Here is a 27,960-nt window from a genome sequence, read left to right on the forward strand (position 1 = left end):
CGTTCACTCCTGGCAATGGATACATCAGAACCACCAGAACCAGAGATTATTCAATTCACATTTTGAGCAAGCCAAAGAAAATAGAGCTTTGAACAGTCTAAGTGTCTGAAGAGACTGTTTTGGCAAATATGGTTCCAAAAGTACAACTCATTAGCCTCCTTCATGTGGAAGCAGGACTTTCCCAATGCACAATTTATTACTGGCACAAGATCCACCAAGCTCTGCCAGGAAAAGGGGGGGAGAATTGTTGGAAAAGTGATCTATGTACACTATTCCAGTTAAGTTATAAAAGCAATATGTAACTTAGCAAAGGCTGGTGCCACACTATTATGGTAACAAGCACTAAATCAGAATCAATTATCTGCCACATTTGGAACAAAATAGTATTACTCACTGAAAAATCTTGTATAAAACTTACTTTAAAAGGAAAAGAAAAAAATCAGAAAGTGCCTGCAGGTGTTCCAGGAACCTTTACTAATGGCACGGTCCAAATCTGAGGATTAATGAACAGATCATAAATCGAGAGGAAGTTCAGGTCTCAGCTTACATGGGGAAACAGACTTGACCGTGGTCACACACAGCCTAAGGCAAAGCTTTGGAGCTTTGCGTTTCCGAGGCAAACACGCTTCTAGGTGCTCACACTGCCTCTCAAAACAACTGCTTTCTCCAATGTCTCCCACACGTGTAATGGAAAAAGGTGTGTGCAGAAGCCACAGTGAGAGGTATTGCTTCCTGGTCTGCGGCAGGGACTTGTGAAACAAACAAGGGCCATGCATGTTCGCTTCTGTTCGGAGACATTTATATTAAGTAACTGGAGTTACGAGGCTTTAAGACGAACTTACAGGAATGGGACAAGTGAGACAGGACCACTGGAAAAGCAACACACTCTGAAGACAGCGAGGGCTTAGGAAGAGACTGTTGTCATGGTGCCTTAGGGAGGAAGCCCCAAAAGATGACAGTGCATCTCAGAGGGAGCTTGAAAAGAAAAGGGATGTTTCTGTAACCTATAGGACTTTCCCAGAGGGAGGTGAATGATCACTACATAGGTAGTCTGCAAACCCAAGCTTTTTATACGACAAAAAACACTGAGGAGGCCTGAAAAGGACTCTGTCTAATTGAGAGGATGAAATGTTTCTGAACAATTCACTGAGAGTATCTCCAGTAACAAGATGCTGCTGAGCGAGAATATCACACTGCGGATAAAGCTAAGCTCAGCACAGGTGGAGTTTATGAACAGGAACACAATGGTCCTGAAGAAGAACGGAATGTCAGTACTGTGCCGAGGAGGGGAGGCTTTGTGGCACCGCTGATTCCCTTTTGAGTATAATTTATACCACTGATATAAGTCATGTGGTTTCTTTTGTTAGAGACAGATTGCTTTGTTTTAGGCCAGGCGTTCTTTGTTTGTGTCAATACAAATACAAATACCTCCCTAATAGCTAAAATGTGGGCTTCCGTGACTTCGCTTCACGACTTATAGTACTATGTAGAGTGGATGACACATTACTCAAGACCATGTCTACATACAGTTTCAGTGGTTTACAGTCATGTACAGTGGATGGCACATTACTCAAGACCGTATCTACATACAGCTTCATGGCTTACAGTACTGTGTACAGTGGATAGCACATTACTCAAGACCGTATCTACATACAGCTTCATGGCTTACAGTACTGTGTACAGTGGATAGCACATTACTCAAGACCATGTCTACATACAGCTTCATGGCTTACAGTACTGTGTACAGTGGATGGCACATTACTCAAGACCATGTCTACATACAGCTTCATGGCTTACAGTACTGTGTACAGTGGATGGCACATTACTCAAGACCGTATCTACATACAGCTTCATGGCTTACAGTACTGTGTGCAGTGGATGGCACATTACTCAAGACCATGTCTACATACAGCTTCAGGGCTTACAGTACTGTGTACAGTGGATGGCACATTACTCAAGACCATGCCTATATACAAGTTAAACTCCTCAGGATAAGTTTCTCTGCATTAACAGTCCTAGGAAAGCAAGGGAAACATTAGTGACCCTCTGAAGCTGAGAAAAACATGGCATTTTAATAAAATCTTTGAATTTACAGGCCAAGTAAAGTACTTTTCACAATGAAGGAATGCACTAGAACTAGCTAGATTAGGCTGCTTTTGGGGGATGGCAGTGAAGTATGTTTATCGTCTTGTCTCTATCCCACTAAACTGCTTATTTTCACACTCAAGGAATTGGACCAATTTAGGAGAGTATACAGCTGATTAGAAGGCTAAGAGAAAACAGGAAGGCACTTCACCACCCTGAGTTACTAGTCTAATAATCTAAGTAACTCTTCTCCTGTCGCTGATAAACTGAATGAGTAGATGACATGGGTCTCTAATGGCTCCACTGTCAGGCATTTTCTAAAGCAGACTGTAACGCCATCATGTTTGTCCAACTCCAATTTTGACAGCTACTCACAACATAAGAAACATCAGAAAGTGTTTACATACAGATTAATAACCAGATTCCAAAGATTAGTGTTAACACTGAGTGACACATCTTACCTTGCCCTATAAAACATTTAAAACCAACAACTTGGAGAAACAGGAGCTAATTATGCATTTCCACCCTGCTTGAAGCTGGAGCAGAGAGCAGAAGGGCAGCATCACACTGTGGTTGGAAAGACTATCTTAGCACCCTTATACTGCTGTCCTAGTTGGGTTTGCTATCACTATGATGAAGAGCATAACACAAAGAGTCCTTTTCCCAAATGACCCTAGCTTGTGTTATATTGACAAAAAAATAAAATTAGCCAGCACAAGTGCTGAAGTGAATACAAAGATTCCTCAAGGCTGTTTCTCCTCATACAGTTCCCCCTTCGACTGGTGATATTCTCTCTCTCTCTATATATATATATTTTTTTCCATAGAGAAGGGTATGAAATAACAAATTCCATAATGAATATAGAAAAAATGGCTGGCTAGGTTCAGGAAGGGAGCTACTGTTTTAGCTTTATGAACTGGTACATTCAGAATCTGGGATGTGAGATGAGCAGAATTTGAAAAGTAGTAATTAAGAGAAGCAGAATCTAGGTTCCGAGCTGGAAAAGCACTGTGCCGCTTATGCGAGGAAGGATTTGTGGTTTGGTTTGAATGAAGAATGGAATTCAGGACAAGGAGCAGTAGGAAATAAAAGTTGGGTAATAAGAGTCTGGGATACAGGTTGGCACAATGAACTAAAAACAATGAAATTAAATTTAACTTGGATGAACTTCCAGTTTGGGGATGGTGGGGTGAAGATCTTGTTTCTCCCTTTCTGCTTGAAAACCACCCCCAAACAATTAGAAAACAGCCTCCAATGACCGAGAGGCATGTAAGAACCACAATGCTTGAAAATTAAAAGCAGAGAGAAGAATGATTGATGAGGCAGTGTGATAGATGAAGTCCACGTTCATGTGTCCCAAGAGGGAGATCCCACGAAGGAGCCACTTCCAGAGCCTAGAACACAGAGATACCTGTAGCACAGGCTCAGGAAAGCCAGCAGCCTAACACAGGGGCACTGCTCGCATCTGAAAAAGTCTGAGAAGATTGATTTCAAACTGGCCCACTGCTACACTCAGGCACAGGGCAAAAAAGACGGTCCAGAGTTAAGTCAAGCACTTCTAAAGAGCTATGTTTTTTCCTTCTTCCTTAACAAAACATTTATTTTAAAAAAAATATTTTAAATAAAAATTTATAATGGCATTAACAAAATGATTTTAAAATACTTTTAAATTAGAAACCATTTTAAAAACATATATGATCTGGCTCTGACTTCCACATCTACAGATTCCAATTCTGTGAGTGGTGCCATCAACCTGTATTTTATAGATTTATCATTCTGAAAACAAGGTCAGAGGAGACTGTCATTTAAAGAAGGGTGACTAAGTCCTCACTTAGAAGGTACTATTTTAAATGAAGATTTGAAGGAAATAGTGAGTAAGCCATGCAGCTATTGGGGAAAAGTATTTCAGGCAGAGAATGGCTGATGTGAAAGACCCCAAGCCAGGAGACTGACCACACACCTAGCTAAGAACATCACAGAGGCCAGCTGACCTAGGGCAGAGTGAATGAGGACAGAGATCAGAAAGGTAACAGGGCAGATAACTTAGAGAAGATCTATCTCATAGGCCTCCTGAGGGCTCTGGCTTTTGTATCCAGTGAGATGGTAGGTTGTATGATCAGAAAAAAAGATAAAGGACCATCACAGAGAGAGAGAGAGAGAGAGAGAGAGAGAGAGAGAGAGAGAGAGAGAGAGAGAGAGAGAGAGAGAGAGAGAGAGAGAGAGAGAGAAACTTATTTTAAGTAATTAATAACAAAAATCAAAACTCCAAGTAGCTTGGGAGTGTTCGCTGGCTCTGGCTCGCTGATGTAATCTCTTAAGTGTTTAGTACACATCTGTGACCTGAGTGGACACAGCCAGTGTCCCCACTTCGTCTGCAGGAGCTGTGAGACTTGCCAGGCAGACACCTGAGAGGGCTGACCCTGCCTACATGTTCCACAGTCGTGCAGCAGACTGTCTGCTAACTGTGATGACTAACAGGCTACATGGATCGTGTACATGCGTGGATGCAATGGACAGGGGAAGACTCCTTCCAGTGAGAACGCATCAGAACAGCAACTCATTTCAAGTGGATGAACTGTTGACTTAGGAAAGCTCCCATTTGGCGTTTCCAGATGGCAGCTGACTGGTTAACTGCGATTGTGGGGAGTGGCACCATGGACACAGGTCTGCTATCTAGTCCTAGATGAGAGGTTTCAGAAAACCCGACTCTATTTTCTCATTTCTTAGGTGGGTTACATCAGAAGACCCTCACAGAAAAAGCTTTTATGTGTCATTCTGAAGGCTTTTCTTTTTTATTTTGAGAGTCACAAAGTTTTTTAAGAATTTATCTTTTGGGTTGGGGATTTAGCTCAGTGGTAGAAGGCCCTGGGTTTGGTCCTCAGCTCCAGAAAAAAAAAAAAAAAAAAAGAATTTATCTTTTAAGTGTACTCTTTCCTGGGTTCATTGTTATTTATATTCAAGCTGAACTCTTTCTTGATCTTATTAAAAATTTATACATCCTTTTTTTAATCCAGAAAGTTTATTATTACTATAAAGTGTTCTCGTACTTATTATTTGTAATTATTTCTATAATTTTTTTTTTTAATTTATTTATTTTACATCACTAACGCAATTTCCCCTCCCTCCTCTCCTCCCAGTTCTTCCCCCTCACCTGACGGCCTTCCCTCTGCCCCCAACCCCACCCCACCTACTCCTCCTCTGTTTCTGTTCAGAAAGGGGCAGGCCTCCCGTGGGTATCAACAAAGCATGGCATATCAAGTTGCAGTAAGACTCAGCACCTCCCCTTGTATTAAGGCTGGGCAAGGCAATCCAGTATGAGGAAAAGGGTCCCCAAAGCTAGCCAAAGAGTCATAGACAGCCCTTGCTCCAACTGTAAGGAGTCCCACAAGAGGACCAAGCTACACAACTGTCCCATACAGGCAGAGGGCCTAGGTCAGTCCCATGCAGGCTCCCTGGTTGTTGGTTCAGACTCCGTGAGCCCCTATGAGCTGAGGTTAGTTGATTCTGTGGTTTTTCTTAAGATGCCCTTGACCCCTTAGGCTCCTACAATCCTTCTTCCCTTTCTTCAGCAGGGTTCCCTGAGCTCAGCCTAATGTTTGGCTGTGGTCTCTGCATCCGTTTCCACCGGTTGCTGGATGAAGCCTCTCTGATGACTACTGACCTAGGCACCAATCTATGAGTACAGCAGAGGGGCCATTCCGGGGTCAGGTAGAGACCTGGTGCAAGGGAAATTCCCAGGAATCTACAAGGATGACCCCAGCTAACACTCCTAGCAATAGCAGAGCCTGAACTGGCGCCTCCTGTGACTAGGCAAGACTTCCAGTGGAAGGACTGGAACACCAACCAGCCACATAACCTTTGACCTACAGTCTGTCCTGTCTACGGGACAGGCTAGGATAAGGGTGGCACAGAGATTAAGGGAGTGGCCAACCAATGACTGGTCCAGCCTGAGACCCATGCCACGAGAGTAAGCCCATCCCTGATGCTGCCTGGAAGACCAGAACCCAGAGGCTGGATGGCCCAGAGACCTACAATAGAACCAAACACGACTGGAGAAAAAGAATGTCAGTGTAATAATGCCTAAAAATGTAAACACTCTTACCCCAAAGTCCACCTTACTCCTGAAACCTAGGCCAGCCCACTGACTGTCAACGGATCACTCCAAAGTGACAGATCTGCTTCTGTCACACAGAGGGGCGGGCATGGCTTCTCCTTCATTACTACTTCTGCAGACCTACAGTACCCACTCCGCTCTCCGCCATCAGACAGCAGTATCTGCCTTGAAGTCATTTTGGTGGTAAATAATGCCACTGGCTGGGACACAAATTTATAGTACTATTTTTTGTTTTGCTTTTTGTCTGATAACAAAATGTTATAAAAGCATTAATTTTTTTTTTCTTTAGGTTTTTCAAAAGAGTTTCTCTATGAAAATCCTGGCTGTCCTGGAACTCACTCTGTAGACCAGGCTGGCCTCGAACTCAGATCCACTTTCCTCTGCTCCCGAGGGCTGGGACTAAAGGCGTGTGCCACCACCGTCTGGCTAATTTTTTTGATTAGCAGAATACAATGTTCTGTTGGCTCTTTCAGTTACTTGCAGTAGGGCTTTCTTTAAGTATAGGAGTAAATGTACTTCTGCTGCCGTAGACAACCACAAACATTTGTCATCAGACCATGTAGAATTGCTTAGAAAAACATAAAGGCATATACTATTAAAACTATTCTCTTATGTAGCCAAGAGAGCTGTGTTCTTTTTTATAAACCAAATCACTGATAAATGAACATCAAAATAGAATATATTTTAAAACCGTATTTACAGTAGCACAAGAGAAGCAAACTCCAGTATTGATTTACCAGAGGAACAGCCCTGTTTCGTTTTTCTGATAGAGCCAAGATTTCAAATACAATAATAATGGCACAAATCTACACTGAACCGCTAACCTATGTCAAATTGAAGTGTAATTGATTTTAAACTTTTCATTTTATTTATTTTTATTTTAGGAGCATTAGCATGTATGTCTTATGAGGTTGTCGGGTCTGCTGGAACTAGAGTTACAGACAGTTGTAAGCTGCCATGTGGGTGTTGGGAATCGAACCCAAGTCCTCTGGAAGAGCGGTTGGTGGTCTTAACCACTGAGCTATCTCTCTAGCCCAGTGTAATTGATTTAATGGGAAATATTGGACTTCTGGAAATTGGAAAAATAACAGTGAAATCTGCAGGTTTAGACAGAGAAGACAGATAAACTAGCTCACCACTTGAACCATCTTGAGGTATCTGGCGTATCTTGGATCCTTGGCTACAGTTACGATATTTTCTGAAGAAACTTCACTTTCCTGTGGTCCAGAGTCTTGTGTGCTGTCCTGCTGTAGAGAGTTTATGTAAATCTTTAGACAAGTCACAGAAAGTATCTGTCATGTTACTTAAAAGGGATGTTTATTTTTATAATTATAAGGTAATACATATTTAAAATTATATTCTTACATTTAAATACCAATAATTTAATTATGGGATATATGTTTCTAAATACCTATAAATATTTATAAGCTAAAATTAATATCATCAATAATACATTGTTCCTTAAAATGCAAATGTACTCTTGGCATCAGAATTTTTAGTTTTCCTTTATTTATCCTATAAAACATGACGGGTGGATATAGCAGGAAACTAGTAAAACTGTTTGATTTGCCAACTGCTCAACTATGGACAATGAATTACTTTTCTAGGGATCTGCCATGTACCCTATTGTCCTCCTCACTTACTAAACCATCGTATTCTAAATGGATATGGTGATTCTAAGTTTTTAGAAAGTGATGCTCAGAGATTTCTTGGAGAAAACTAGATTCTTTGGTTTTGTACATTTTATGTGTTGATGAGCAGTTATTAATGGTAACAAAGTTAACAGAGTAGCTAAAATTAACTAAATACTGGTTTGGGTGACAAATACTGAGGGACGGTGTTTTTAAATAGTGGCAGTCCTGATGCTGGACAGCGCTAGGTTACCAGAAGCTGGGGCACAGTGAAGACTCACCAGCACACAGTACTTGGCTTCCCTACCAATCTGAACACTCAGAATCAACTCATTTTTGTGACTCTCAGTCGGCATTGGCATAACTGCTTCAAGGGATTTCTTTCACAGATGCCATTACAATGCATCTATGCTAAAATGTGGACAAATTTCTATTTTAAAAATCTTCCGTCTTAGCTGGGCGGTAGTGGTGCATGCCTTTAATCCCAGCACTCATTAGGCAGAGGCAGGTGGATCTCTGAGTTCCAGGCCAGCCTCGTCTATAGAGTGAGTTCCTGGACAACCAGGGCTACATAGGGAAACTCTGTCTTGGGAAAAAAAAAACAAAACAAAACAAGAAACAAAACAAAACAACCATCTTTAGTCTTTAAAAAATGAACATAAATTATGTTTATATATTGAAGTTTTTCTAATATAATTTATATGTAAGCCAAATCTTTTTTTTTTTTTTTAAAGAAACTCTGAAGCAATAAAACAAGTACAAATTCTTTTGGTTTCTTCCACTATGTGGTATTGTTAAATGTTACAAAAGCGAATGACAATATGTATGAGTATATATATTCATCTGCAAAACACTTAAACACAGAAGTCAAAAACATTGTTAAGCATAAAAAGAAAAAGAAAGATTCAAGCATATGTTTTAAGTCTTTAATGCACAGCTCCTCCAAAGTCCAATGGAGCAAATGAGAGCTACATCCTATTCTGTTTTCAACTCTCAGCTGCTACCTTGTGCCAACACCCAAGACCTAACAAGGTTTAATCACACACTAGCATACTTTTACTATATGAATAGCTCATTAAGCCTCATAATCCTTTCTCTCAACTGTCTTTCATTTCATTCTCAATTGATCTCAATCTCAATAACTGATACTCTACTGTGAACAAAGATAAGATCTGAGCCATGAAATTAAAGTTGCACAAAAAGCAGTATAGGAACCACAGGATTCTGACTCATAGTTAGAATCAGTAATGAAGAGATGATGTTATTGTTTTGTGTTGAGGCAGGATCTCATGTAGCCTAGATTGGCTTCCAATTCACTACATAGCCAAGGATGACCTTGAACTCCTGATTCTCCTGCATCCACCTTCCATGTACTGGGATAGCTGAGTTGACTATAATGTCCATAAAAATCTGCATAAAGCAATGCTTAAGTCCTTTTCAAAGTATTTTATATAAAAATATACTAGTTAATGTCAATGAAGAAAAAATGAGAAGTTTATCTGAATGTTAACATGCTCAAGAATCATTTTATTAGATTGATCAACACAAAACCCAATACAATTTTACAAATGCAGAAAGGCTACAGAACTTCCAAATACTCTAAATGAATTAATTTACAACTCAAAAATTGTCAGACATATACCAGGCAGTTCTGAATCTGCAAAGCAAATTAAGAAATTCAAGTGTGATTAATAGTAATAGGTATTTGGGGATCTGCAGGGGTTGGTCTTTCAATATCCAAGGATATTGAAATCTGCAGCTGCTAGAGTATCTTATATATAAAGTGGCATTGTGTCTGAATTTAACTAACTCTTACCCTATAGTGTGATTTAGTCCATCTTTAGATTACTTAGAGTACCTTTTACAATGTAAACACTTATGTTGTTTAAGGAATAATGATAAGGAAGAGTCCACATACATTCCGTATAGATGCAAATTCTTTCTTCTGAGTACCCTTAATGTGTGTCTAGGTGAATTCCGAGATGCAGAATCAGGCATAGAAGATCAACTAACTATATTTGGGTCATATGGCTCTTCTGAGGACTAAATATATTCAATTATTAAAATAAAAACTCTTAGAAGTATACATGTGTTGACACACAGCAAGCTTTCTTTCTCAGCTACTAACTTTATTAACAACATCATTATGACCTAAAAATACTGTGTGAAAATACTTCTAGGTAAGTGAAATGCAAAATTCGCTTACATAGGATGTCTACCTTGTTAATATTACTTTAGTGGGTCATCATTTTGGTGATTGTTTTATTTCATATTTCAATACCTCACTGAGACGTGCATATAATGGATATTTTTAAATGAACAGTTAAAAGCTCTAAAAGTGTGGAAGCATACAGGAACGTTATGGCACAAAGCCAAGTACAGTGGCTCTTATTATGATGCCAAAGTGGCTCTAATTAGGATGCTGATGCAAACACATCAACTTCCAAAATACACTTTTTTGGTTCACTGAAATATAGAGACTTTGGGTCTTGTTAACTTTGGCGTGACATACACAATAAAGTTTTAATAAAATTAAAAAACAAAATAGCTAGCTCCTTCCCCTCGACACGTGTTCTGTAGCTTCAGGCTGTGTAATTTGACGACTAAGAGCCTCACAGCTACTGAGCATCTTCCAAGGTCTAAGTATAGTATCCAGCTCAACCATGATGACCATGTCCCCTGTAAGTCACTTACCTGTGGCTGCTCTGGAGTGCTTTCAGAATGTGACCCGCTCGGGACGGCAGTGACACTTAAAGGAGACACTTCAACGGTGACATCCTCTAGGCCTGGGATAGATGACAGCTGAGAAATGGACATTAGTGTTGGGAGGTCCTTCCAGGTGCACACAAAAAACCTTTTTACCTGTGGGTTCTTACTCAGCTCCCTTAAACCTATCAAATCACATAGGTTCAGAATTTTCATCTTCAATCTCTACGTCATAAACTCAAAGTGAAAAACATTCACAATACTTTTGAAGATTTTTTTCAAAAGTTTAATTTAGTTGATAACCCTTCTTTCCCTACAAATTACTGTTAAGATTACGGAGTATTTTAGTGCAAGAACTGAGAGTGTGGCTTTGGAGCCTGACTGCCAACGTGCATGCACTGCTAACATACTATGTGAGCCTCTGGCCAACCTTCCTTACACCCCCACTTTTACTACCTGTACAAGGATGAGGAAGTTTTCTTTATAGAATTATTTCTGAAACATTTTTATTAAAAATAGCTTGCTAAAGAAAAGTACCCTGCAACACACAGTGTATGTGCAAGTGTGTTGTATATAGGTGCGTGCGTGCGTGTGTGTGTGTGTGTGTGTGTGTGTGTGTGTGTGTGTGTAGCTGTGTGGGGGTTAGCAAGCACATATGTGCACGTGTGTGCATGCATGCTGGTGCATGTGCTGGACTCCTCTTCACTGTCCCTTCACCATCTTCTGAGGAAAGGGTCGCTCACTGCCTGGAGTGCCTCCATTTGAAATGCTGGATTGGCTGGATCCTCCTTTCTCCCATCTGAACTCAGGTCCTTAGACCTGTGCAGCAAGTACTTCCCGCATCTCCTACCCAGCCCGCTAGCACGTTGCAAGTTTTAATTATACGAGATGTGTCTTTACATTTTAATATATGACACAGCTTATTTTTCTCTCTGTAAACATTTATCATTGGATGTTACTAAAATGCGTTTTATTCACAGCAGATAGGCGTATTGCCAACATTCCAGACTAGAACAGTAGCATTTTAAAACAAAAAAGATAAGCATTTGGGGTTAGATTTACAAAAAATCCGTCCTGATTTTACCCTGGTCACATGTGATATGTCTATCAGATGTCTGCCGGCTGCGGGGATTGTACTATGGTTGGGGAAACACTACGGTGAACTTGTTCAAATGGAAATGTGACTTGTGTCCTTGGACGGCAGCACCTTAGGGTTCCCCAACCATTAAATAAGACACAGTCATAAGAAAGAGTATAAGAAATCCCTGGTGATCGGATCTCAAGCAGCAGAAGTCATTGACAAGTGCTGACTCAAGACTGTGCTTGGCCAAGTGGCAGTGGCCCAAAGTCACAGTAGGTGCAGTTGGCACGGCCAGAATATCCCTAGCATATCCGAGGCCGCGTATTCCAAAGTTCTATGCCAGAGAAATGTTCTCAGGCAACATACTTGTTGAAGTCCACAGAGGGCAGAGAAAGTACTACCTTGTCTTTACTTCCTTATTCTAACACGAATACAAAATTTTCCACTTACATATTTAGTAAATATTTTGATCAATTAAAAAAATTAAATTTAACTTTTGAATGGACACACACAAAGGCAGACACTGAACACTTTTTTGGAGTATCAAGGAGGGAAGGATAAAATCCCAAAAATACAGCAGAAAAAAAAAAAAACACACAGTAGTTTCTCCTTTACCCCATAAACAGGAAAAACATGTACAACGTTACAAACCAAAAGAAGTTAAAACTGAATGTGTCGCTTATTTATCAAAATCTCTAGGAATCAAATAAAAATCATTTTCCCAGGTAACACGGGACCTTTGTTTGTTTCTTTCATTTTCTATTTAAAGAGGCAGTTTCTTTCTGTACAGATCAGGCTGGCATCAAACTCGCCATCTTCCTGCATCATCCTCCTGCGTACTGGGATTATCAACAGGGACTACTGTACCCAGCTTCTTGGCAATTGCTAATTTCAAACTGGTATTTTTCATTAACTTCCAAGATATTTACAAATGAAAATATCAGACAATGTTGACAAATTTTGCTTGGGAGACATTTAAGTTTTATTCTAACGATTGTATTATTGTGCCACTATTTCTACATTATAATCATTAACATAAAAATAATTGGGCCAGAGAGACGGCTCAGCGGTCAAGAGCACTGGCTGCTCTTCCAGAGGACCCAGGTTCAATTTCCAGGACCCACATGGCAGCTCACAACTGTCTGTAACTCCAGTTCTAAAGGATCTGACACCCTCTCATAGACACACATGCAAGCTAAACACCAATGCACATAAAATAAATAAAAATCTTAAAAAAATAATTTTGAGATTCCATTAAGTTATGTGAACCACATGGTAGCTTAATTTGCTAACATGATGTTTATAGTTTACTTGTAATTAGCATAATAAAAGAACTCTCGACCCACGAGTTCATTTGAAATGACTAAGTTGATGTTTATATAACACCATTCATTGTCTTGCAATTTTAATATATTTAATAATGTGCAACACTATATCATTTCACAGATACAGGGGTTAGATTGATTTCACTCCCAAATACATTCTAAGTATGACTGAGAAAGATGATATACATACAGAAAAGTTTATCCTGTATTTAGAAATACAAACCTTTGCATCTAAAATATTGAGAGTTGTTTCAATTTGTTGAATACGAAGAGAAAGGTCTGCCAGTTTCTAGAAAAAGTCAGAGACATAAGAACAGAGCATTTGATTAACATGGCAAAAAAGAACAATGAAGGGCAGATTTGGAAATTATAAAATATACAATTTAAAAATTTCTCATTTTCTCATATACCACTGTTTTCACAAGAGTTGAACACTGTGTTATTAGAATGTGTCAGTTTCTATATGGACACTAATAGAAATCTTACCTTTCAGCTTTCTAAAATTCATTATCAGAGCAAGAAACCAAAATACAAGTTCAAGCTAGGCCAGTCTTTCATTCACTGCTGTTGGGGGCCCACAGAGACTCCACAGTGAGGCCTTACTCCATCTTGACTCAGGGTAAGAGCGTCTGAGTTTGCTTTGCCCCACAAAGGCTCATAATAGGATGTTTTGGCCAAAGGCGTGGTTACCAGGTGTCTTATACTTCAAGACCTAATTATAAGATGCTTCGTCATAAGGTGTGGTTACCAGGTGTTCTGAAAATTAAGGAAGGGTCTACACTTGCTTGTACTTTGTACCTTGACCTTGAGAGGGGGAGGTCTTTTGCCTCTCCCCTTGCTGGTATATAAAAAGCCCATTAGGAATAAACTCGAGGAGACTGTGGTATTGACCTGGAGCCCTCCTGAAGCCATCCTGTGTCTCTGTATTTTTCTTCGTCTACGTCTATATTTTTCCTATCTATTATTTCTTAATCTTCACTCCTTGAAGGGTCAGGCTGGTCCCCGGCACTGCTGTATTCCCAGGACAATGCCTGGAATGTGACAGCAGCGAAATAACTACTTGCCAGTGAGTGAACTGTCCACAGAAGACAAGAGAAAGAATAACCATTAGTTAGAGATGGCCTTGCATAGGATCTGCCTGTAGAAATTACTCTGGTGAATAAGCAAATACAATTCAGTCCAAATTCAAAGGTCTCAAGTTTCAAAAATAAAAGGGGGAGGGGTGAAATGGGAGGATGAACAAAACATTTTAGAAAAGAATTAAAAGAGAAATAGTTCTAAAGAAGCAAAATGAAACATCTACTATCAAAACCCAACATAAAACAGACCAAAGCACACTATGCCCTAATTAATTTATATAATTAAGCTATCCATCTGGTCCTAAGGAGATGGTTCAGGGGATAAAGCACTTGCTACTCCAGTGCGGGGACTGGAGCCTGCACCCACCTAACAGCCAGGCAGGCACGGTGGCCTGCCTGCACTCCCAGCACCTGGAGACAGAAACTGGATTTCCAGAGCAAGGTGGGTAGTAGGAACAGCCAGATCAGTGAGCACTGATTTCAACAAGAGACCCTGCTTCAATAAATACAGTGGAGAGTGATGAGGAAAAGATCTAATGGCATCCTCTGGAGTCCATGTGCATGCCAACCTGTACACAGTTACCTACTCAAATGGGTATGGGTATATCTGCATGCACATATACCAAACATACAATTATTCATCTACACACATATGTACAATATATACAATCCAAAAAAAGCATTTACTGAATACCTTGATTCTAAACATGTCATGTTTTGTTACACATTCCAAGAGGGTTAGCCAGTTTATTCCATGGCAGAGGCAGCATTTTGTCTGCTACCTGGGATAATACAAAACTCCTTATTAAAAGCAGAACTTTAATGCCCCAAGGTCATTTTGCCCACAATTAGGAGTAAAATACTGAACATTGGTACAAAGCACTTAGTGCTTCATAGGATACTTGGTTGTTTTAAGGCAGGATCTATCAATCCTGCCTATGTAGGTCTCAAACTTGGGATCATGTCAGCTCCCTGCTGCAGCCATCCAAATAGCTGGAATGGCAGGATACATTGCTGCACCTGAATCTGTCACCTGAAATTTAAATAAAAGCTGCATTCTTTTTATTTTACCTATTGTTGTATTTTGTCTCTTCCATCTTTGCAAAATGTGTACTGGCCTATCTTCAATCTTAGGAATGACAATAAAAGCCTGAGTGGATGTTGAAGCAACAATATCAGGGGACATAATTGAAGAAACTGCTTCTGGATATAGCAATTGCTCTGATAACTTAGATCCACAAGACTGGTACATGTGCGAGACAGTGTTTCAATATCATTTAACTCATATGTTGCACTTTATTACACTATCACACCCCTTTCTCATACCTGATACAAAGTGTACAGCTACAGAGTACTTGGGTTTTTTTTTTGTTTTGTATTAAAGATAAAGTTTATTTTAAATTATATGTGTCTGTGAGTATGTGTACATGAGTGCAGGTACCCATGGAGGGCAGAGGAGGCACCAGGTCTCCTGGAGCTGGAGTCACAGGCAACTGTGAATCACCTCATATGGGTGCTGGAACCCAAACCTGGGGCCTCTGTAAGAGAAGCACATGCTTTTAACTACTGAACCACCTGTCCAACCTGAGAACACTTACTTTTAAAACGACCACCGAAATTAAACATACACAAGCTAATTTCTAGTTTTGGTTTCATTTTTTTTTTTTTTTTTTTTTTTTGGTTTTTTTGAGACAGGGTTTCTCTGTGTAGCTTTGCGCCTCTCCTGGAACTCACTTGGTAGCCCAGGCTGGCCTCGAACTCACAGAGATCCGCCTGGCTCTGCCTCCCTAGTGCTGGGATTAAAGGCGTGCGCCACCACCGCCCGGCCTGGTTTCATTTTTTGCGATAAGGTCTCGCTGTGGAGCTCAGGTTGGCTTCAAACGTTCAGTACAGTCCAAGCTAGCCTCAAGCTGTCAGTCCTCTTGTCTCAGTCTTCCTAGGGCTCAGATAACAGGCCTGCATCCCTTGGATCAAATTTAGTTTTAATGGCATCAATGCTAAGTTTAACTTTGAGATTTGTTCACAATAAGCTGTTATGTAAACATAAATACAAGTTATAAAACATGTCATGCTATCCAAATTATAGGCACATTCCTGAAAATCATGGAAATTCAATTTTGGCAAATTTAATAAGTCTTTTAATTCACTAGAGAAGAAATCTTACAACAAATTAATTTGTGAAATGATAAATTCCATATGTGAAAAATGAGCATATTGGTTTAAGTAAAATGAACATAAAAAGAAAAATGAGTTCAAAATTTACTATTTTATACATGTATGTGCATATACATGTTAATGTGTGTGAGAGAGTGCACATACCTGTGTGTCTATGTGGAGGCCAGAGGTCAACTTTTAAGGCATCTTCCTTAATTGATCTCTACTTTAAGTTTTGAGACAGGTTATTTCCCTGTACCTGGAGCTCTCCAATTCAGTTCGACTGGCTGGTGAGCAAGCCCAGGAACCCTCCCAACTACCCTCCCAACACCCAGGTTAGGCATGCTCTTCCCTAGTTAACTTTCATATAGACTCTGAGACATCAAACTCAGGTTCTCATGCTTTCATGAAGAGAATTTTATTGACTGAATTATTGCTCCAGTTCCCCAAATTAAGTTTTATGTTTTAATATACCCATACAAATATACACTTTAAAGGAGATTTAGTATTGTAAATGTCTGATCATTGGTGTGTGAAATACTGTGTCTGCAACACATCATTCAAGCCTCCACAGCAAGTCTGTGAAGTAGGAATGACTTTGCTCATTTTTAAGAGAAAAAGAAAAAAGCGAGATTTTATACAAGTGTAATCACCTGAACCAAAACACTTCCAATCCAGAGCTGACAGAATTTGCAACAACATGATGGTAGATCCAGGCGCCACAGATTGTTGTTCATTACCCAGAGTTAGTAAACAATTGACCAGCTTGTCAGCAAGCTCTGGACTATATAGACTGGAAACCAAGATTTTCTGATTTGGAACATTTACTAAGGTGGATGCACTCACCTGCGACTATTATTATTTTTAAATCAGTTTTAAATATTCTCATGATTCGAATATAAAACTAACTTGTCACTGAGTACTGAACGGAGGATTTACATAGGATAGACTGAGACTGGAAAGAAATCTAAGTGATTACGGGAGTAAAGATGTTTGTTTAGAAATTTACCTACTGAATAGACTGAAGATGCTTAGACAAAAACGATCATTTCAGAGCAATAGTCGTCTCCCTCTTTGTATGCTGTGGATTGTTCTGGTACCTGCCATCCTTAACTCATTTTACCTACTCTCATCTGTTACTGGTCAAAGCCTGAGAAGGCATGGATGATTTCTCTTTCAAGACATGAAAGACACTGATATAAAATAAACATCAATACATATTAGCTTATACTCATTTATCTAAAAACCTTTGGTAATTGTGGGGATAAGAATTGTGAACAGTGGTCTTTTCCTTGCTATGGCTACTACCACCTATGTCAATGCTAGTTAAACCAATGTAAACATAATTTCAAGAAAAAAACAAACCCTAGCAGTTTTATACTACATTGAAGTTCGAAAACCCCCTCCAAATAGTCTAGTTATTAATTTAAAAACTTATGAGGAGTGCTGCATTAAGAAATGATTCTCACAATTCTACAGAACAGCAGAAAATCCAGAACCACTCAACACCTGAGAGTCTCAAGCCAGCTCTAGAGAAGGTTAATTAATAGCTCTGTGAACAATGAGATGATATAACTATGATTATAAAACACCGAGCACCTATAGCCACGTCCCTAAAGAGTGTTTAAAGTGGATCTCAATGTCCTGCTGTGCTGTGTGTCCTAGAGGCCAGCAGGGAATCAATCAGTCTTCAGTAAGCTGCATATAACTCTTAAGCCTCCCCACTATAAAGACGGAGCAAAAACCAAAAAAGGGTTTAAGAGAGACATCATTTGTCTGAAAGATAAGTTCAATGTGGGCCTAAAACTTGGATATAAAAGAGAAACACTATAAATCTGTTAGATGAGAATTCTCAACACCTTCGCCTGTATTTAAAGAGTTTTAGAAGAAAAAGATTAGAAATGATTTAAAATCCAGTATTGTGTGTATCAAATCTGAGTCAAGATAAAACATCCACATGTCTTGTTTACATGGGGCTGTTGACCCTGTAATTCACAGTAAGACAGTCTGCCCAGAATTTACACAAGTAAGAGCATGGGTTGGCCCTGCCCACTGAGTGGTGGACGCCGGCCCTTCTGCTGACGGGAGCTGGGGATTTGTGAAGGGAGAGGAGATGACCCTAAGCGACTCTGTAACTTGGGTCTGATTCAACTGCTTCCCTTTCTCTGGCCTCTGGTCTCAGCAGGCGAAGCAGAATTCTTTACAAAGTAGCCTAGTAGGCACAACGTTTTTTAAAAAGTTGAGCTCTTTACAAAAATATCAAAAAAGAGTTCTATACTGTTCTCTTTATCAGAAAACTCTAAGAAACAAAATAACAGATGAAGAAAGAGCTCGAGTCGTTCCTAATTGAATCCCAGCTTGAGTTTGGCTGGCTGAAAACACTACAGTTACATCCGATGTAGATCAGCGTGCAGGGAGGAGGTGCCTTTCTCCCTGCAGCTCACTCCTAACTAAAAAACTACAGCCGATGCTCACTTTTTCTTTTAGGGAAACAGTCATTTTGTTTCTGTTACGGCTTGCCAAACAAGGACAACAGGCTTCCCAGGAACTATCAACAGATTAAAAACTATTCCAGAGAGTCGGCCGGGCGGTGGTGGCGCACGCCTTTAATCCCAGCACTCGGGAGGCAGAGCCAGGCGGATCTCTGTGAGTTCGAGGCCAGCCTGGGCTACCAAGTGAGTTCCAGGAAAAGGCACAAAGCTACACAGAGAAACCCTGTCTCGAAAAACCAAAAAAAAAACCAAAAAAAAAAAAAAAAACCAAAACAAAACAAAACAAAAACTATTCCAGAGAGTGACCTTGAGATACATATAGAATATCTTCAGTAGTTTCCATACCCATAAAGACACTCCATTCAGGAAATACAGGACAACAAAATGTACAATACAGAGTAGAGAGAAGCTTTGGCCTCTTCACTTAGACCAGAGCTGGGATCTCAGTGTGGCTCATGGGCTCTGTACTGTTCTCAGCAAGTTAGAGAGCCTCCCGTGAACAGCTAGCTACAAACCCTAGGGACTCAGATACATGGGGAACGACAGTTCAAACTGTCCACATCTCAGTTTGTGGATATGCCAAGAGAGAGGCCTGGACCTTAAATGGCAGGGCTGAGATGACTGCCTGCATGTCACTCAGTTAGGGAGTAAGCACACAGTAAATAGTGGCTACATCTCACTGAGCGAACAGCCAGCAACTGACCAAAACGTAAAAACTGCCAATGTAGGGCTGGAGAGGTGGCTCAGTGGTTAAGAGCACTGGCTGTTCTTCCAGAGGTACTGAGTTCAATTCCCAGCAACCACATGGTGGCTCACAACCATCCGTAATGAGATCTGGTGCCCTCTTCTGGCCTGCAAGCATGCATGTAGGCAGAACACTATGTACATAATAAATAAATAAATCTTAAAAAAAAAAAAAAAAACTGCCAATGTGTCAATTGTAAACAAGGACTTGTATTGTAGTCAGTTACCAAACGTAAAGCACCCCAGGAAGGTGGGCCAGGACTTCCCAGTTCATGTCCACAAGCAAAAGCATGGATTTAATCAGAGTCCCCCACAAAGATACTTTCCCAAGAGCTAAGGGAACCTGGTGAGAACTGCAGTGACCTGCTGAACTCAGGGAAGACACATAGAAAAGAGCAGTGCATGTGATGTGACGTGTGTGTGTGTGTGTGTGTGTGTGTGTGTGTGTGTGTGATGTGACATGTGTGTGTGACTCCGACAGCTGCTCATTACCGGGCTCACTTCTCACCAAACTCCAGCAGCACAGCAATGAGGACACAACTCTAGCTGGGGAAAGGAGAGGGAAGTGAGCACCACACTGCCTCACACTTAGTACCACCCCACTCAGACCTAGCACTGTCTAGGCCCTGATGGCCCTGGACACCTGGCCAGTACCAAAGACGGAGTTTCCAAGCCCACTCATTGTCTGCTCAGATTTCAGAATCTCGGACTTCATGCCTGGCCCACTGACAGCTCAACCCTAGTGGTTTAAACCTCCCAATCAACCTAAGATTGAAGACATCCCAAGGGTCAGGCTAGTCCCCACAGACTCAGTCTCCAGACCCACAATAGGGCCATACTGCCCCCTGAGGCACTAGGGTCTGAACTCTCTCAGGAGGAGGCTTCCCCTAGAGGACAGAGTGAGCCCTGGACTCAGCCTTCAAGCTAGCTTCTGTGAGTACAGGTTCCAGGTCTGCCCTAGATTCTAAGCTAGCCCAAAGCCAGGCAGACTACACAGCCTAAGCTTCAGGCCTGTCCTAGCTCCAGGTTGATATCTCTGACTGTAAGGCAGCAGACTGAAACCCATCAACACAGTCAGGTTGTTCCCTACAGCCTTACTCTCCTGACTGGCTACAGAGCTTCATGCCCTAATGGACCTAGCCCAGGACAACCTTTCAGACTTCCCATTCAGGCCAGTATATGCGGCCTCCGGACTGTTTCTACATCCCCAACCTCCAGCTCTCTAAACATGGGCCCATGGTAACAGCCCAGCACCCACTATCCCATACTCCAGACTAGCCTTGTGGATGTACATACCATACCTGCCAAGTACCAAACTAGCCCCAGAGACTCAGAATCCAGGCCAAACCTGAGCAGGCTCGAATGCCCTCACAAACCAAGGCTCTTTGAAGAATGCTGCAGACCCAACCATCAGATTTGACAGAGTGGACCAGGCCTCCGCCCTCAGACTCAGGCTTCAGACCCATCCCAGAGGACCAGGGCCCAGGACTGGTAGGTGCAAAGCCAGACTTGGCAAATTCAGGCTCAAAACCACAATTCCAAGTCAGTCCCTGTAGCCTTGGGGTTCAGGATGGCCTATTAGAGACCTAAACTCTAGGTCTTCCCTTGCAGATCCACAGCCAAGGCCCACCTCATAAGCCAAGCAATAAGTCCATCTCACTGGATCCAAGCTCTATGCAGAACCAAGAATGTGAGATCTGTATACCAACGTGGCAGTGTACACTTTTAATTCCAGCACTTGGGAGGCAGAGGCAGGCAGATCTCTGTGAGTTCAAGGCCAGCCTGGTCTATGATTTGAGTTCCAAGATAGCCAGGGCTGTTACACAGAGAAATCCTGTCTCAAAAAAACCAAAAGAGGAGGGAGAGAGGGAGGGAGGGAGGGAGGGAGGGAGAGAGAGAGGGAGAGAGGGAGAGAGGGAGGGAGAGAGAGAGAGAGAGAGAGAGAGAGAGAGAGAGAGAGAGAGAGAGAGAGAGAGAGAATGCTATAAAATATCGATGAGAAATCAGACACAAATGACTACAAACATATCCTGGGTTCATTGGTTAGAAGAATATTGTTAAAATGCACAAATGACCTAAAATAGTTTATAGATTTAACATAATCTCTACCAAAATTCCAGTGAAATTTTTCACAAAAGTAGAAATTGTGAAATTCATAGAGGAAGACACACACACACACACACACACACTCCACCAAAGGCGAACTGAAACAAGAAGAGCACAGCTGGAGGCAGAGATGGAGGTGAGAAGGGGGCTCAGCATCTGGACGGCCATCCGCCAAGGCTGAGCTGGCCTCAGCAGCTGCTGAGTGACAGATCTGCCAGCGGCAGAGACCAACAGTGTCCTCCCGATGAGGCACCATTCCCCAAGGTACCTAGCCAGCCGCCTGGTGGAAGGTTTACTGCACTGGCCTACTTTCTTCTTGGAAAGGGCAATGCCTGTCCTTACTAGAGTAGACACTTATTCTGGTTAAGGATCTGCCTTTCTTGCAAGTAATGTCTTTGCCCAAATTACCATCTGTGAGCTTGGAAATGCCTTATCCACCATCATGGTATTCCACACAGCATCCTTTTGACCTAGGAACTTACATCACAGATGCTCATGGCATCCACTGGTCTGACCACACTCTCCACCACCCTGAAGCAGCTGGCCTGAAAGAAGGGTAGAATGGCCTGCTGAAGACACAGTAACACCACCAGTTAGGTGGCAGCAGCCTGGAGGGCTGAGGCAAGGTTCTCCAGAAGGTGGTCTATGCTTTGAATCAGTACCTAATACTTAGTACAATTTCTCCCAAAGCCAGGATTCACGAGTCTAGGAATCAGGGGCAGAAACAGGAATGGTTCCAGTCACTACCACCCCTAGCAACCCACTAGGAAAACTTTTGCTTCCTGTTCCTGTGACTGTAAGTTCTGCTAGCATAGATGTTTACCTGACTGTCTGAGTTAGGGTTTCTATTGCTGTGAAGAGACACCATGAGCACTGCAAGTCTTATAAAGAAAAACATTTAACTGGGGCTGGCTTACAGTTCAGAGGTTTAGTCCATTATGGTCATGGCAGGAAGCAAGGCAACATGCAGGCAGACATGGTGCTGGAAAGGAGCTGAGAGTTCTTATATCTTGACTCACAAGCAACAGGAAGTAGTCTGAAATACTGGGCGGTAACTTGAGCATCGACGAGGCCTCAAAGCCCACTTCCCCAGTGAGACATTTCCTCCAACAAGACCATAGTGACTCCCACAAGGCCACACCTCCTAATGGTGTCACTCCCTTTGAGGGGCATTTTCTTTCAAACCACCACAATGACTTAAAAACTGACGGCAGCCGGGCGGTGGTGGCGCACGCCTTTAATCCCAGCACTCGGGAGGCAGAGCCAGGCGGATCTCTGTGAGTTCGAGGCCAGCCTGGACTACCAAGTGAGTTCCAGTAAAGGCGCAAAGCTACACAGAGAAACCCTGTCTCGAAAAACCAAAAAAAAAAAAAAAAACTGACGGCAAAGCTATACAGACCAAATCAGTATGGTGCTGATAAAAATAGGCTGTGGAACAGAACAGGGTACCAAAATAAAGCTGAACGTTCACGATCAACTGATTTTCACAAACATGGCAAGAAGACACAATTGAAAAAAAAAAAAAGGACAGTTTCTTCAACAAATGGTGCAGGATATATATAAGCAAAAGGATAAAATTAGAGCTCACACCACACGCCATGCACAAAAAACAATGCAACACGGGTAGAACACTCCCATGTAAGACCTGAAACCTCACAGCCACCAGCAAAGAAGACACGGGAGAGAAACTTTGGGCAGTGGCACGGACAACCATTGGCTGGAAGTGACTCCAAAAGCAGAAGAAGCAAATGTACTTGCAGCAAAAAGCTTCTGCACAGAATGGACCTGTGACGAGGAGAAGAGACACCCTATGGATGGGAGATGTCTACACGCTGTCTATCTCAGCATGGTCATAGTAAAAGAAAATTATAAAGAACCACAACAACTCAATAGTAAGAAACCAAACAATTCCGTTTTAAGAAATGGACAATGAAGCGGGGCAGTGGTGGTGCACGCCTTTAATCCCGGCACTCGGGAGGCAGAGAGGCAGAGAGGAAGGTGGATTTCTGAGTTCAAGGCCAGCCTGTTCTACAGAGAGTGAGTTACAGGATAGCCAAGACTACACAGAGAAACCCTGTCTCAAAAAAGCCAAAAAAAGGAAGAAAAAGGAAAAAGAAAATGAAATGAACAAAGCACCTGAACAGATAACTATCAAGAGAAGACACAGAAATGGAATGGATACTTGGGAAAAAATTTTCACATCACTTATCATAAAGAAAATGCACATTAAAATAGAATGAGAACCCACCTCACATCCACTGGAAGATCAGTGTTAGAAGATTATGAGATTTAAAAAAATACAAGAATTAGTATGAAGGTAGAGAAAAGGCAGCCCCCCATTTGTACTGCTGGTAGGAATGAAAATTAACATAGCCATTTGGAAAAACCGTACACCAATTCAAGAAAGAAGAGAAACGTGTAACTCCTTGAAGATCTAGTGATTCCACTTCTGGTTACACAGTCAGAGAAAGTGGCATCAGTCTGTGCAAGAGGCATCTGCACTTTGCTGTTCACGGTAGCCTTACCCCAGCCAGGGTACAGAACCAGTGTAAATGTCTGTGAACCATGACTGGATAAACAAAATATTACACACACACACACACACACACACACACACACACACACACACACACACACGGGAAAACTCTGAAGGAAACACTTCACATTTGACAACATGGATGAATCCAGAGGACACCAATAAGTGAACTCAGCCAGGCATAGCAAGACAAATACTATATGATCTCATTTCCATTTGCAATATAAAAAAATCCAATTTGGCTAGAGGATATTAAGTCTGAGAGAGAGCAAGGTGTGTGTGTGTGTGTGTGTGTGTGTGTGTGTAGATGGAGGGAGTTCAAAGAAATGATGTAATGATGTAACTTTAGCTTAATTTTTTAAATAAAAAAGTTCAAATTAAAAAGCAGAGTAAAATAATGGTGATCAGAGGTGGGGTGGGGGGAGATGGGAGGACTGGGAAGCTGTTGCTCAAAGGCACAGAATCTTAGGAGAAAAAGTTCAATACATTTCCCATACATTAAGGTGACTGCAATTAACAGCAAAACATACTCTCAAGAAAGAAGAGACTAGAATTGGTGATCTTTCCATCCTCAAAAAGTATGTGAGATAACCCACATGGGATATGGCCTGACTTATAGATTCCTTAGAGGGTACGAGAATCAAGGCAGCTTATTTTTCACCATAGAGACATACATGTAACTTGTCAAAATAAACACATAAAAAAGAGAGAAAAGGCAATAGACTAATACTGTATTATTTGTGCTTTCTGCCTTACGCCCTTTTTTCTTGAGTTCAAGGAAACACTAGAGGACTGTGGGGAAAGCTGAGAGTGGAAGAGCTGGAGGGTGAAAGTGTGGATCGTTGGACACTGCCTAGTCCCGAAGGTATCAGACGCTGAAACTCGCGATCTCAGACTCCAGTGTCAACAGTTAACCCCCGTTCTCCAGACAGCGGGAACTGGAGGGCCTACAAAGACCAGGGGCTCTCCTTGCCCTGAGCAGCTTACATCACATTCCTTTCCTAGCCTGTTTGCTAGTTTTATTTAACTCAGAAAGGGCAACTTCACAACTGGAGGGAATGAACACTTGCTGCTTTCTGCTGTATACACTAACCTATAAAAAAGGGTGCTATGCAAATTGAACGGTGAAAATCTTGGCATACCGGTTTTCACTCAGTGGGTTCCTTACTCTATCAGAGAAGCGACACCCTAAGAGAGAACAGGCTGGAAAGATGGCTTGGCAGCTGAGTGCACTTGCTCTTGCAAAGGACCCAGAACGGATTGCCAGCACCCACATGGTGGCTCATAACTGTCCATAACTACAGTTCTAGGGGATCTTATGCCCTCTTCTGATCTCTGTGGGCACCAGACACTCATGTAGTGGACGGACAAACATGTGAGCAAAACGCTCACACACAAAAAATAAAAATAAATCTTTTAAATAATTAAATAAATTTTTAAAACACCAAAAAAAAAAAAAGAAAGAAAGAAAAAGGAGAGAGAGAGAGAGAGAGAGAGAGAGAGAGAGAGAGAGAGAGAGAGAGAGAGAGAGAACTGCCTGGGAACAAGCACCTAGGCTCTGGGGCTATAGATATGTAAAATACACAGAACTGAGCTCCTTACTGTACCATTAGTAATTACATTTTTCCTCCATTTGTCTCCATGGAAAAGCTGAAGATATTTTGATAAAGATATAAAACAACAGCTGGGTCTAGGGATGTTGCTCAGTGGCAAGGGTGCCTGCCTATCCTGTTCAAGACCTCAGTCACAATCCACAACTAAACAGCTCGAATTTTACACAAATGAGAAGTGTCCCGTCTGCAAGCAATTCTGATTAACAGCCATACATCTAGCATAAGCTCTGCTTTGTTAAGGATACGCCTGACACAAGACAATGTAAAACAAGAGAATATTCAATTACTCCGCTGTGAATTGTTTAAGTCTTTTATATTTCCTTTCTTAAATTCGGTCTCAACATATAGTCTCATTTTCCTCCTCATCCTTAAAAAAACACAAAGTGGTGGCACACGCCTTTAATCCCAGCACTGGAGAGGCAGAGGCAGGCGGATCTCTGTGAGTTCAAGGCCAGCCTGGTCTACAGAGCAAGATCTAGGATAGGCACCAAAACTACACAGAGAAAAACCAAAACCAACCAACGAAGCAAACAAAAACACAAAAACAAACAAACAAAAATGTTTCTCAAAGATCAGGGGAGTTCCTGGATCTGGCTCCTATTTCTTAATTATGTGCTTATTTCTTCCTTCACAAGTTATCCAGCCATCTGCAGAGGGGTATTTTTTGAAAATTGTATTTCTAGGCTACCTCCCTGAACCATTTTTGGCTCAAAGAATGCAAAGTAATTTAATATAAACCCAAACATATACTTAAAATATAAATCTCTGGAGTAGGAAAATAAAAAAGAAACTTTAAAATTAAAAAAAAATTTCAACTGTGAACTTCTGGGGTGTTTTTATTTTTTCTTGGTTTTGGTCTCATAATCAAAACAAACTTGACTGAGCTATCTCAGAGAAACTTCTAGAATACTAATTCAGTTGAGGGTACAGGCTACAGGACTGATGGTAACATAATCAAAGGGGATGCTAAGGTGTCTTAACACAGTTGAAGACGGTCATGGCAGCGTGAATAAACGAAGTCTGAAAATCTAGCTTCACTACGTTAACCTCAGAGGTGGAAGGGGACTTCTCGGCTACTCCGTAAACGAGCAGCACAGGACCTACCTCCTCACAAACTGTGGAAAATCGGTTGAGAAACTGCACAGTGTGCACCACAAACTGGTTTAGAAAGGCCACGGTTCTTTTCTGTTGAATAGCTGGCACCTGTGTTGTGTAAAAACAAACAAATATGACTCTTACCGGAGAAACATACACTGTGCAATCCTTTGGGTATCTGGATTTCATAAAGGGTATGGTTTTGCCCTGGGACATGAATTTCGAGATGGGCTGAGAATAGTCCCTGATTTGTTTTCCTGAACCTTGCGTGTGTCAAAGTGACAGGGGTTGCATAAAGTTTGAGAATGTACAAAACACACACACAAACAGAGAGAGAGAGAGAGAGAGAGAGAGAGAGAGAGAGAGAGAGAGAGAGAGAGAGAGAGAGAGAGAGAGACAGAGAGACAGAGAGAGAGACAGAGAGAGACAGAGAGACAGAGAGACAGAGAAACTTGAGGATCCAAGACAGGTAGTGTTAGAGGGGCACTGTCTCCGACTGTCAACCTTGGGCGTAGAGACACGTGATGTGGGGAGCAAAGGCTGCGAGGCACACCGACTCTTTAATTAGCCCAGGAAGGACCCCTTTCAAAGCGGACTGCTGGGGCTCCCCCTTCCCCAGGTTAGCAAAAGAGGGGCCCAGCTTGGGCCCGGAGAGGTGGCGTCTCCCGGGGAACCGGGGCCCCTTGGTCAAGCTCCTTCCCTGTTCGCCGGAAGCTTAAGTCCATCTTTTACAAACCTTGGTCAGGTCTATGCCTGACCCCATGAGAGGAAGCCCATCCTCATCCATCTCCTCAGCGGATGGGGACCCCGGGGCTCAGGCACAAGCCCCTCCCAGTCCCGTACAGAGCCCCGATTCCCTTCCCAAGTTCCTGCCTCCGGGGCCTTTCCGGAAGAAAGCTCCCGAGTTCACCAATCAATCGGTGGCTTCGGAGAGCCCGCCCCTTCGCCCTCGCTCAGCATTCTGGGATTGGTAGTTCGTGATACGGATTGTAAAGTTGGCCCCGGGAAGCGAGGCTGAAAAGCAGCAGGTGCTGTTTTAGCTGTAAAATCTGAAAAATGCCTGAGAAAACAGAGAAAGAGAGAGAGAGGGAGGGAGGGAGGGAAGGAGGCAGGGAGAGAGAGACAGAGCTGAGAGAGACAGAGAGAGACAAAGAGGGACTGAAGAGATGAAGGGGAAACCCCTACCTTCAAAAAATAGT

General features: G+C 41.9%; 1 protein-coding gene across 2 annotated transcripts in view; it reads right to left on the minus strand.

The window, feature by feature from the left end:
• Washc3 (WASH complex subunit 3) overlaps positions 1 to 27,668 on the minus strand; it is a 48,377-nt gene extending 20,709 nt beyond the window's left edge. Inside the window, exons 1-5 of one of the 2 annotated variants that reach the window (XM_059245572.1) lie at positions 27,498 to 27,668; positions 26,771 to 26,869; positions 13,166 to 13,231; positions 10,525 to 10,632; positions 7,336 to 7,443 (exon numbers count right to left, since the gene is read on the minus strand). In XM_059245572.1, coding sequence (XP_059101555.1) covers positions 7,336 to 7,443; positions 10,525 to 10,632; positions 13,166 to 13,231; positions 26,771 to 26,869; positions 27,498 to 27,548 — 432 coding nt within the window. In that variant the 5' untranslated portion in view covers positions 27,549 to 27,668. Of the gene's footprint in view, positions 1 to 7,335; positions 7,447 to 10,524; positions 10,633 to 13,165; positions 13,232 to 26,770; positions 26,870 to 27,497 lie in introns of both variants that reach the window. The other variant, XM_059245571.1, reaches the window with a different exon arrangement.
• Positions 27,669 to 27,960: the final 292 nt, after the last annotated feature.

The sequence above is a fragment of the Peromyscus eremicus genome, chromosome 18, assembly GCF_949786415.1.
Source record: "Peromyscus eremicus chromosome 18, PerEre_H2_v1, whole genome shotgun sequence".
NCBI classification, from domain to species: domain Eukaryota; kingdom Metazoa; phylum Chordata; class Mammalia; order Rodentia; family Cricetidae; genus Peromyscus; species Peromyscus eremicus.